Genomic DNA, 11,533 nt, shown 5'->3' with positions numbered 1-11,533 from the left:
CTCCTCTGTGATTGCCTGGAGGACTATGATAAATAAGAGGGGGCTGAGGACGGAACCTTGGTGGACCCCTACCTCTACCCGGAATTCATTGCTGTACTCATTTCCAACCCTCACCTTACTGGCAGCATCTCTGTACATGGCTCGCACAGCTCTCACTAACCATTCTTCTATCCCAAGTTTCCTCATTGACCACCAGATAAGGGATCGGGGGACCCTGTCAAAGGCTTTCTCCATGTCAACGAAAGCCAGGTACAGAGGTTTATCCTTAGCTAGGTATTTCTCCTGCGACTGTCTCACTAGAAATAAGGCATCAGTAGTGCTTTTACCTGGCACGACTGCTTAAAATAGATGGAACTTATGGAGGAATGAGACCTTGTTAAACATGGGATGAAATAGTGAATGTTAATCTGAAGATGCTGAACTTCATGGAGGAGATGGCAAAGGACCGAGAGAATTGGTAATTTGCTGTACCCAAGAAGACCTGTCTATCACTGCAAAAATGAGGTACTTGTTTCAGTCATTTGACTGCAGCCATGCTGGAGCACTGCCTTTTAGTCGAGCAAACCGACCCCAGGACTTATTCTTTGGAAGCCTAGTACTTATTTTATCGGTCTCTTTTGCTGAACTGCTAAGTTACAAGAACGTAAACACACCACCATCAGTTGTCAAGCGACACACAGACATATACACACACATACATATGCATATATACGATGGGCTTCTTTCAGTTTCCATCTACCAAATCTACTCACAAGGCTTTGGTTGGCCCGAGGCTATAGTAGAAGACATTTGCCCAAGGTGTCACGCAGTGGGAATGAACTCGGAACCATGTGGTTGGTAAGCTGTATATGTATGTCCATAAATTATCTTTACAACTTACACGATTTATTGTATCTATTAAAGTTAAGATCCATCAATCAACTTCTTTGCATGTTAAATGTACCACTTGCAATCAGCAATTTTCCAAGATGATGTGCCACCCATTTGCGGGTGAGTGTTCAAGTGTTTCTTAATGAAACCTAATGAAACTAACCCTAACCCAAACTAGTAGATTGGAAGAGTAAGCCCAGTTACTTGGTCACCTAGGTCACCAGATATAACCCCTCTAATCTTCTTATGGAGCTACGTTAAAGACAAGGTCTATTGTACACAAGTTCAAAACCCCAGCAGTCTCAAGGAAAAAGTTACATCAAGTTATACCCAACATTGATGAGGGGATGCTCTAACACTGATGATTAGACATTTAGTATCATTTAGCCATGTTGTATGCAACCAATGGAGTCAATGTGGCAGTATTCTGATATTTCTCAGGTCAGGTGTGGGGAATGCACCATTGTAGTGTGTTGCTGCAATCTCCATTTGTATATCCCTGGGTCCTCCTGGGTGACCTGTCAAGTAGAATCCTAATCAGTCTCCATCTCTGCAAGATACCTCTTCATCTGCTATGGGCATGTGGTCAACCAGCACAAGCAGTCAACTCAACTGGATCTTTTAGCAAAGAGAACATGGTAAGTAGGGTCTAACTCAGAAAATTGAACAACATGGCCAAACAGCCTGAGCTGGTGCTCCGGAATCATGTTACAGGATGCATCTGAGTAGAGTCGGATATGAAATCCAACTAATGGTAACCCTTAATCCTATGAAGCCACCCACTTGCTGAACTGAAGTCTTAGACTCTCATGGCACACTTCTGATGGAGGAACCCAAGATGGTAGCCCACTGGGCATCGTAGTTTGAGTGTATTAAGTTGACCCACCTAGTACTGAGCTGAATACCATGATACCTTCAGCACTGGTGACTGACCAGCCAGTCAGCTGTGATCTGCCATCCAAAGATAAGGTTTGTATGGCAGTAAATCAGCTGAAAGGCAGGAAGGTGGCTTCCATGGGGAAATGATCAAGAAAGGTGGGCCTGCTGCAGTCTTGTTTTTGTGGCAGATTATCTGCCCAATCTGGAGCAGTGGCACAATACTGACTGACTGGATCAGAGGCATTCCCCACTGGAAAGGCAAAGGTGACTTCTACAACTGCAACAACTATAGAGCTGTTGTACTCCTCTCAATGCCCAGTAAGGTTTTTGCCAGGGTCATCCTGAGCAGAGTGTGAAATCATTGACTTGCATCTCAGTAGTTGGAACAGTCAGGGTTCATGCCAAAAGAGGTCAACAACTGACAGGATCCTGGCTCTTTGTGTACTTGTTAAATGCAAATGAAGCTTTTGGCAGGGCTACTTTCAGTCTATGTTGACCTCTGCAAAGTGTTTGACTCAGTGGATAGGTATGTGCTTTAGAGGAATCTGGAGCTGTGAGGTATATCTCCTCAACCGGTTGGGTTGATGATAGCCTTGTATACTGGAACAGTCAGTGCAGTTTGGATTGGGGGTTCAGTATCTGACTTTTTCCTATTTAGATCTGGGGTCCAACTTCTCTCCCACTTTGTTGAATGCCTGCATAGATTGAATGGTGGCTCAATTGAGTTGTGGTAAACTCATTGGTGAAACTTGGATTACTGATCTAGATTTTGCTGATGATGCAGTTATTCTTGCTTAGTCTCTGGATGTCTTAAAGAGTACTCTCTTTTCACTCAGTGAGGAAGCAGAATCACTTGGCCTTGATGTTTCTAATAAAACTTTATTTGTTTGCCTATGCTTTCCAATAAACTCTGTTGAGTTATCTTTATTTTTCATTTTTTCTGAATGTTTCAAATTGCAAAGGTAATTTATGGACACCCTGTATGATAAACTTCTTTCAGTTTCTATCTACCAAGTCCACTTACAAAATTTTAATAGGCCCAGAGCCTACAAAAAAAGATTTGCCTAAGGTACCATGCATTAGGACTGAACCTGAAACTACATAGTTGGTAACTTAGCATCTTAAGCACACAACCATATTACTATATCATTTTATAGTAATATACATGTAAACACTTGGTCAAAATGTAAATAAAGCCAACACATATTGTTTGCAATAAAGTAGAAAATTTATCAATTTCTATTTCCAATAAATAGGGAAATTTTAGTTTCCTTTTTAATTTGATTTTAGTTAAACTATCTTTGACATATTTGAGAAAAATCTTGATTTACTATCAATATTATTTTAACAAACATTCCTTTTAAGAGACATTTCTGTTCTTTAATTCTATTTTTGGTTGAAACCAGAAAATATTGATTTATGTAATTGTTTTTAGTACATTTTCGATCATGGAATCATCTTCAGTGCTGTATGGTGTCGTCACTTGAAGACATGGGTTGTCCTTCATGGTCAGCTTAATTGTCTCTTGAGCCTTCAAATTACCTGACCAACTGCGACGAGCAACCTATAAGGTGAAATGGATTCATTTTACTTTCTTAGATTATAACTATTAAAAAAAAAAAGAAAATATTTTACTTTGTTTTTGTATCTGGTTTGCAAGATTCTTTATGTGAATTTGTGTGTTGAAACAAATTTTGTTGTGTTTAGAGAGAGTCATTATGCTGGTTCAATTCCACTCCTTTATCATTAATCAATTGGTTAAATATCCAACTAACTAATTTTTATTTTTCTGTTTATTTTTGTTTGTCAAAGTTCTTTCATTGCTACTTGCTACCTTTTCAAACAAAAACAAAACAAATTAATTAGTTGGATATTTAACCAATTGCCTAATAATAAAGGAGTTGAATTGAACTAGTATGTGTCAATTATATTGGCATAATGACTCCCCCTATACACAAAATATTTTGTTTAATGTGAAATAATTAATTTTTTAATGGTTGAACTATTAATTTTATCTGCTTAAAGTTTAATTGACAAAATATTTCCTTTGTTTGAAACTATCACATTCTTGAAAAATTTTGTTAGCTTCTATAAACTTGAATTAGATATAATTTTTTTTAAAGTATACATAAAATATTCTGACTTAATGATCAGTGAGAAACTTATTTAACCCTTTAGCATTCAGATTACTCTACCAAATGTAATGCATATGAATTCACATTGCTTTGAATTAATCATGCATTAGCTTGTAGATTCAAGAATTTGATGATGTGATTGCTATTTTTAGAATTGCATTGTAGGGTAGGTGTGGAAAGCTGCATCTGTCTATTTTGAACATAAAACCGGTTGAAAATTTGGGTCAGATATGATTTTAGTAATTTGACTGCAACCATGCTGGAGCACTGTCTTAAAGGGTTTTAGTTGAAGAAATCAACCTCAGGACTTATTCCTTGTAAGCTTAGTACTTATTCTATTGGTCTCTTTTGCCAAACTGCTAAGTTAAGGGGATGTAAACACACCAACATTGGTTGTCAAGCGATGGTAGGGGGACAAACACAAAGACACATCTACATATATAATTACACACACATATATACAATGGACTTCTTTTAGTTCCTGTCTACCAAATCCACTCACAAGGCTTTGGTCAGCCTGAGACTAAAGTAGAAGAAACTTGCCCAAGGTTCTATGTAATTGGACTGAACCCAGAGCCATGTGGTTGAGAAGCAAATTTCTTACCACACAGCCATAGTGACTACTCTTTTGAACATAACATTCCATATTCATGTTGGCACCCCAAATTTTGCTTCATTAGAAAATTAGAGGTTACCTAAGAATGAGTCTGGTAGAAATCAAATATCTGTATGGAGATCATTCTTACTTTTCAGAAAACTTTATAATTATAAATGAGCAGTTTCATTTGTGTTTACTTTCCCCCATAAAATTTTCTTCAGAAATTATTTAAATTATTTTTCTTAACTACAGCAGTTGTAGGAAACACATTAACCCTTTTGATACCAACCTGCTTGAAATCACCTCTGACTCTGTAGTACAAATATCTTGTTTTCAAAAGTTCTGAATTAAAATCTTCCACCAAACCCTAGTCATAATTCATGTTCCTAACACTAGCTTAATGCTAACTTCTTTGTTATATTTAAAATTAATTGAAAGAAACACAGAGGATCTCAACTGTAATATAGTAACAAAAGGGTTAAAAGGATTATGTAATCCACAAATGGAATTGTTAGTGAATTAAAATAAAAGTTTCTTCCGATGCTAAAAACATAAATAAGTCATATATTGTAGCACATGATTTCTCTGAAATTAATCTTTGAAAAGCATTTTATAAACATATATTAATAATGTTTTTTTTTTAATATAAAAAGATCTTACTCCGTTTGAAACATCCCAAGCTAGCATAGACCTTGCTTGGTTTTCAGCTCTCTGTCAATAGAGAAAAGACAGTTACACTTACACATGTAATTTATGAAAGCAAAAGGATTTTTAAAGACTAACAACAAAATTCTGAAAAACTTAGTTTATGAAAGTATTTGTCAGCAAGGTCAGAGTCATATGAATTTGAACCATCGATGTTTTGGATTGAGCATTTCTTACTACTTTTGACTGGAAGTCAAAAATTATGTAAAAAATGGGCAAGCCTAAATGATGGGCTATTCAAAGCATATGCAACTAAAGCAAGCAAGAATATGTTCTTGCCAGGATAGTGCTTCCACTCACGTGTGTAAATTACTGTATGACTCATTTCTTATTACTTAGAACCCATCTTTTCAGTAAGAAACAACAATACTATTTACAAAATTAATTCTGGTATATTAATTAGAGAAGTGTAGATTACTGGTAATTTCCAGAAAATATTTATTATGAAGAATTTGAAGGTAGGCATAGAACCATATCAGCTTTATTCATCTAATGTAGTTCTGTTGTATATGATATAGAAAGACCCCTTTTATTTTGGGGGAAGGTGTATTAGTAAGTTATGTTCCAAGTTTGGTTTCTCTTGATAAGAACTGACTTGGACCATGACAACTGCAAATAGCAGTAAATACAGGTCAAATATGTTCCAAATATATTTGAATTGATCTAGATGTTTGTTTACCCACAATACTGCTTTTATGTGCCTACTACAATATCTTTTTAGAGTGTAATAAAAATATAGACAAAAACACCCCACTCCACAAAAGAAAATATGTGAATGTATTTACATCAGAGCCATCCAGCATAAGACCGAAACCACCATTAGTAACTTCTCCCCTGTGAAATATAAAAGCAGCAGACAATTTCATGTATAAAATATATGATTCATTTAGAATTTTCTTTGTGTAACAATAAAGCAACATTTTTTTTTTTGTTTTAACAATTCAAGGCTTATAATTTTCATAATCAGACATTTATTAACAATATATCCATTATAAGCATGAATTTATTGTGTTGTAACAAATAGAAATAAAGTGGTTTAAGTTAGGCTATAATAAAACTTTCTTCTAAACAATTAGGAGGGGGAGGAGAATGAGGGAGGTATTTTTCAAATCAGAAACCCATTCCAAATGCTTGCAACAGAGGTCTGAGCTCAGAATACAAATATCTGGAACAAATACTGCAAGGCATCTAGTCAGATAACAATTCTTTTAATCTACTGCCTTAACTCTTTAGCATTCAGGTTTCTTTGTCAAATGTAATGCTTATTCATTCACATTATTTTGAATTAATAATGCATTATCTTGTAGCTTTAAAATTTTGATGCTGTGATTGATTATTTTTAGAATGACATTGTAGGGTAGGTATGAGAGACTGTATCTGACTAGTTTTAGCATAAAACAGGTAGAATATTTGAGCCAGATATGGTTGGTTTAAATGCTAAAGAGTTAAAGTAGACTTTGGTGAATTTTGAACTCAGACTGCAGAGATTTCTGACATTAATGGAAGCATTCTGTCTGACATTAATGGTTCTGCCAATTTGCTGCACAATATATATATATCTTTATATAAAGATATAAAACACCATTTAGAAAAATCTTGATTACAAAGCCAAGTGATGTTAAGTGATTTATTGAAGAGCAAAGTACAAAACTTTACAAAAAATGTGTTTCTCTCTCTCACTCTCTCTCCCTCTCCCTCTCCCACTCTCTCTCTCCCACTCTCTCTCTCCCACTCTCTCTCTTTCTGTCTCCATACACACACACACACGCACATATATATATATATAGCAAATGAAAGACGGAAGGTGGAATATACAAGAATTTATTAGTAATCACAACCATTGTTTCGACACATCTAACATCGATCCCTCATGGGTGGGGTACTCAACAACTGATTCAGGAGCATCTGGCAGTGCAGATGTATTTCATCGGGTGATAATTTATCATCTGATGAGATACAAGACCTGGAATGTGGCAGGAGTGAGGGGGCCTAATCAATTTTATTGACCCTAGTGCTCATCTGGTAATATTTTTTCAACCTTGTGTAAGGATTTTCGAGCGAGATCATTGCCAGTGCCCCTGGACTGGCTCTTGTGCGGGTGGCACATAAAATACTCCATTTTGAGTGTGGCCGTTGCCAGTACCGCCTGACTGGCCTTCATGCGGGTGACACGTAAAAGCACCCACTACACTCTCTGAGTGGTTGGCATTAGGAAGGGCATCCAGCTGTAGAAACTCTGCGAAATCAGATTGGAGGCTGGTGTAGCCATCCGGTTTCACCAGCCCTCAGTCAAATCATCCAACCCATGCTAGCATGGAAAGCAGACGTTAAATGATGATAATGATGATGATGATGATGAAAGGATGTCAGACGAAGTCAACCATAGTAGAATTTGAAGTCAGAATAAAAAGCTGAAAGAAATGCCACTAAGCAATTTGTCTGGTTGGCTTACATTTCTGTCAGCCTGCAGCCTTGATACACTGCTTAATATCAATAACATATCAATGAAGTGCAATAGATAATTTTTTTCAAAAGAAATTAATGCACTGAGGCAATAGTTGAAATTATTAATTCTTTATGCTTCACCTTAAGCCAAATATATAGACTTTCACATGATTGCTCAACTTGCTTTAAGTCATACCTTACTGTCTTAAGAAACGAAGAACATATTGTAGCACAAGATACAGTATAATTGAATAAAAGATAGAGATGCTATATCGTTACTCATATATTGCTTGGAGCTAACTTGGAGCTAATCAACAACAAGTCTGTCTCTCCTCTCTTAAAAATGTATTCTAAGATACTTTGCTTTGGTATATAGCAAAATGTATGAGCTAAAAGTTATGCACAGACCCATGGGATTCAATCACTCACTCTGTCTATCTGTCTCTGTCTGTCTGTCTGTCTGTATGTATGTATGTATGTCTCTCTCTCACTCTCTCTCTCTCTCAAATATATAACTCCAATTAGAAACAAGATTGTAAACTTTAGACTTCCAGAATAAAGAAGTGTCTCTCGCCTCTCTTTATTAAATGAGTGACACCAAAACAAAAGGTGACTGTAAACTTTAAACTTTTAGAGTAAAGAGGGTTTAAATCTAACTTGGCCAATAGAGTTTTTTCATTTCAACTATAAATACTGATAAGATGTCTAAATAAAAGACAGCTGGATATCATTGTCACAGCTGCAAAATCATATATTGATCAGAGCTATCATGGAGTATATCAACAACAACACCATTCACCTCTGTGTCTCCTCTCTTTTGACATATTGTAATATGCTTTGGGATATAGCAAAATGTATATGGATTCAACGACTCACTCTCTCTTCCTCTCTCTGTCTCCTTTTCTTTTTCTCTCAATTATGAGTGAAACACTTGCAAAAAAAAAAAAAAGAAAAAGAAAATTGCAAACCTAGTCTTTTGGAATAAAGAAGGATCAGTTGTAATTTGGTCAACAGACCTCCCTCATTTCAACAGTGGTTGCTGCTGGTTAATTATAAATGGCATTGAGAAAAGAAAATCACAAGCAAAAATTGAGTTATTAGTAAAACATTTGATACAATATACCAATTATTTTGTCCCTTATTTGCCTTTTAGGTGCATTAGTTATTTTGGATATAGAAGGTTTACAAACATACCAGCCGACTCCTCCACCATTGTGAATAGATACCCAAGTGGCTCCACGGAAACTGTCACCAATGACATTTTGAATAGCCATATCTGTGTAAATATATATTTATTTTGTTAAGTCTGGATATGCAAAGAGGAAAATAGATCTGAAAACATGGGAATCTTTTATCTTTCACTTGTTTCAGTCATTGGACTGTGGCCATATTGGGGAACTGTCTTGAAAGTTTTAGTCAAATAAATTGATTCCAGTACTTTTTTTAAGCCTGCTACTTATTCTATCGGCTATTTTTGCTGAATCACTAAATTATGAGGATGTAAATAAACCAACATCAGTTGTCAAGTAGTGGCGGGGGACAAGCACAAATACAAAGACACACATACACAGATATATGCATAGACACACACACATATATATGACAAACTTCTTTCAATTTCCATCTACCAAATTCACTCACAAGGTTTTGGTCAGCCTGAGGCTATGGTAGAAGACACTTGCCCAATGTGCCACACAGTGGGACTGAACCTGGAACCATATAGTTGAAAATCTAACTTCTTACCACAGTCACATGCAGCTTTTATTGATTGACAGAAATTACAGAGTAATTCAGGGCCAAGAGTTTTGTTCATTGATAAGTGCCAGTACATGCAATTCTTGGCTCTTGGGTCACTCTTGAGTCACTCTTGAGTCACTCTCGAGTCATGCTGATTAATAAACAAAAATATTTATTTTATTAGAAATTTTATTAATTTGTTTTCTAATGTTACCATCTAAGATACACTAATACAGATCATTAAATTCTGCACGAAGCAGCTATGCTACATATAATAAACTGTACAAGATTTAATTAAAGCTGCAAGAGCGCGTAAATGACAATTTTCTGACACCAACATATTTGTGGGATTTATAAAGCCATTAGCTTTGTATTCATATGTATCCAGGAAGAGATGAATATCGTCTCTGAGAATGGTTCCAAATAGAACTGAAATCCACTTCAGATTGCTTGTTTTGTTGTTCAAACATAAAATACAACTTTTTTTTTTTAAATAGTAGTTTGCTTTCATTCTCTCAAGCAAGCATGCATTAATAAATATGCACCATGGTTTTTATAATTGTTTTAGGTAAACATTTTGCAACACATAGACATTGAAACTCTCTTGGTTCTCACTCATGATTCAGTGGAACATCCAAGATATGAGAGCTGGAGAGAGAGAAATCTGCACCAGCATCCAGATGGTACTCATTATAGTTGAATAAACTGGAACGACATGAAATGAAGTGCATTGTTGAAGAACACAAAACATCTCCTAGCTCTGGAATGGAATCTACAACCTTATGATCATGAGCTGAATACCCGAACCACTAAGCCACATGTTTTTATTGGACATGTTTATATATCAGTACAAATCTTTACACATTTATAGAGCTTTGGTTGAATCCTTTACTTTTACACTATGGATATATGTTTATTAAGTCTGTTTTAAAATAAGATTTTCTCATGGCTCTGAAAGAAAAGCAAAGAAAAAAATTAAAAAATACTTTTCTTCACTTACCTGCACACAATGCAGATCCATCATAGATGTTGGAAGTTTCTCGGAATGGACTATCAGTTCCACTGACATCATGATGGTCTCGACTAATGACAACTGAACCCTACAGGTAGTAAATTCACAAAAAAGTTGCAAATCACTTAGAAGTTCACAGAATTTGACTACTTGGAATAGACTAACTTGGAATATCCTTATTATAGTTCAAATGAGGAAAACGCTTAACGTTTTTTATAGTAAACCTTGATATATTGTCACAGAAGTAGTTAATAAAATAGTAGTTCTCAGGTAGATTCAATGTGTCATAGAATGTGACAAAGCCATCCCCTTGAATTACAGGCACAACTCATTTTTGCTAGCTGAGTGAAGAAGAAGAAGAAGAAGAAGAAGAAGATGATGATGATGATGATGGAGGAAGAGGAGGAGATCTATGTAATGGAAAAATAATTAGTCTCATTTTCTATATAAATTTGATATTTTTATTACAATAAAGCCATAAAATAAAATGAAAATTTGTTCAACCTACCTTCAGTTTTCCTTCTTTCACAGCTTTATTGAATTCTAGAGCAATTTGTGATCTACCATTTTGGTCAGCATATAAAATCCTGGCTTGAGAACCTACAACCTATATGAACATAAAAGGTATTTTGCAAATATATTAAAACTGTCATTAAAATTTTAATTACAATTTTTAAGAACATTTTTCTAATTTTATTACATTTTAGAAAATAAAGTTCTAAATCTAAGTCCATTGCTGTAAAGTACCATAAAGTAATGCTGCACAAACACACACGCACACACACACATGCACACACACATATATGCATGCACACGCATGCAGGTGCACACACACACACACACACACACACACACACACACCATATTCAGTTTCATAAAGACAAAGATATTGTGTACTCAAAGTAGGAATTTTACAGCTAGTTGACGTTTTTCTTTGACTTCATTCATTATTATGTCCATTAAAGTACAAGCATAGCTGTGCAGTAAAGAAGGTTATTTTGCAACCACATTGTTTTGGGTTCAGTCCCATTGCACTGTACATTGGGCAAATGTCTTCTACGATAGTCCTAGGCTGTGAGTGATTTTGATAGATAGAAACTGTAGAAGCTTGTCATATATGTACATATATATATGTGTGTATATATATATATA

The 11,533-nt window shown here is 35.5% G+C and overlaps 1 protein-coding gene across 2 annotated transcripts in view; it reads right to left on the bottom strand.

The window, feature by feature from the left end:
* Nucleotides 1-2,955: 2,955 nt before the first annotated feature.
* LOC106871137 (urocanate hydratase) overlaps nucleotides 2,956-11,533 on the bottom strand; it is a 36,203-nt gene continuing 27,625 nt past the window's right edge. Inside the window, exons 16-21 of one of the 2 annotated variants that reach the window (XM_014917450.2) lie at nucleotides 10,890-10,988; nucleotides 10,370-10,469; nucleotides 8,827-8,908; nucleotides 5,973-6,021; nucleotides 5,143-5,193; nucleotides 2,956-3,313 (exon numbers count right to left, since the gene is read on the bottom strand). In XM_014917450.2, the coding sequence (XP_014772936.1) occupies nucleotides 3,167-3,313; nucleotides 5,143-5,193; nucleotides 5,973-6,021; nucleotides 8,827-8,908; nucleotides 10,370-10,469; nucleotides 10,890-10,988 (528 nt within the window). In that variant the 3' untranslated portion in view covers nucleotides 2,956-3,166. The other variant, XM_052966203.1, reaches the window with a different exon arrangement.

This window comes from Octopus bimaculoides, chromosome 1, assembly GCF_001194135.2.
Source record: "Octopus bimaculoides isolate UCB-OBI-ISO-001 chromosome 1, ASM119413v2, whole genome shotgun sequence".
Taxonomy (NCBI): domain Eukaryota; kingdom Metazoa; phylum Mollusca; class Cephalopoda; order Octopoda; family Octopodidae; genus Octopus; species Octopus bimaculoides.
Note: the sequence above shows the minus strand (reverse complement) of the source record. Positions and strands in the feature narration are given on the sequence as shown.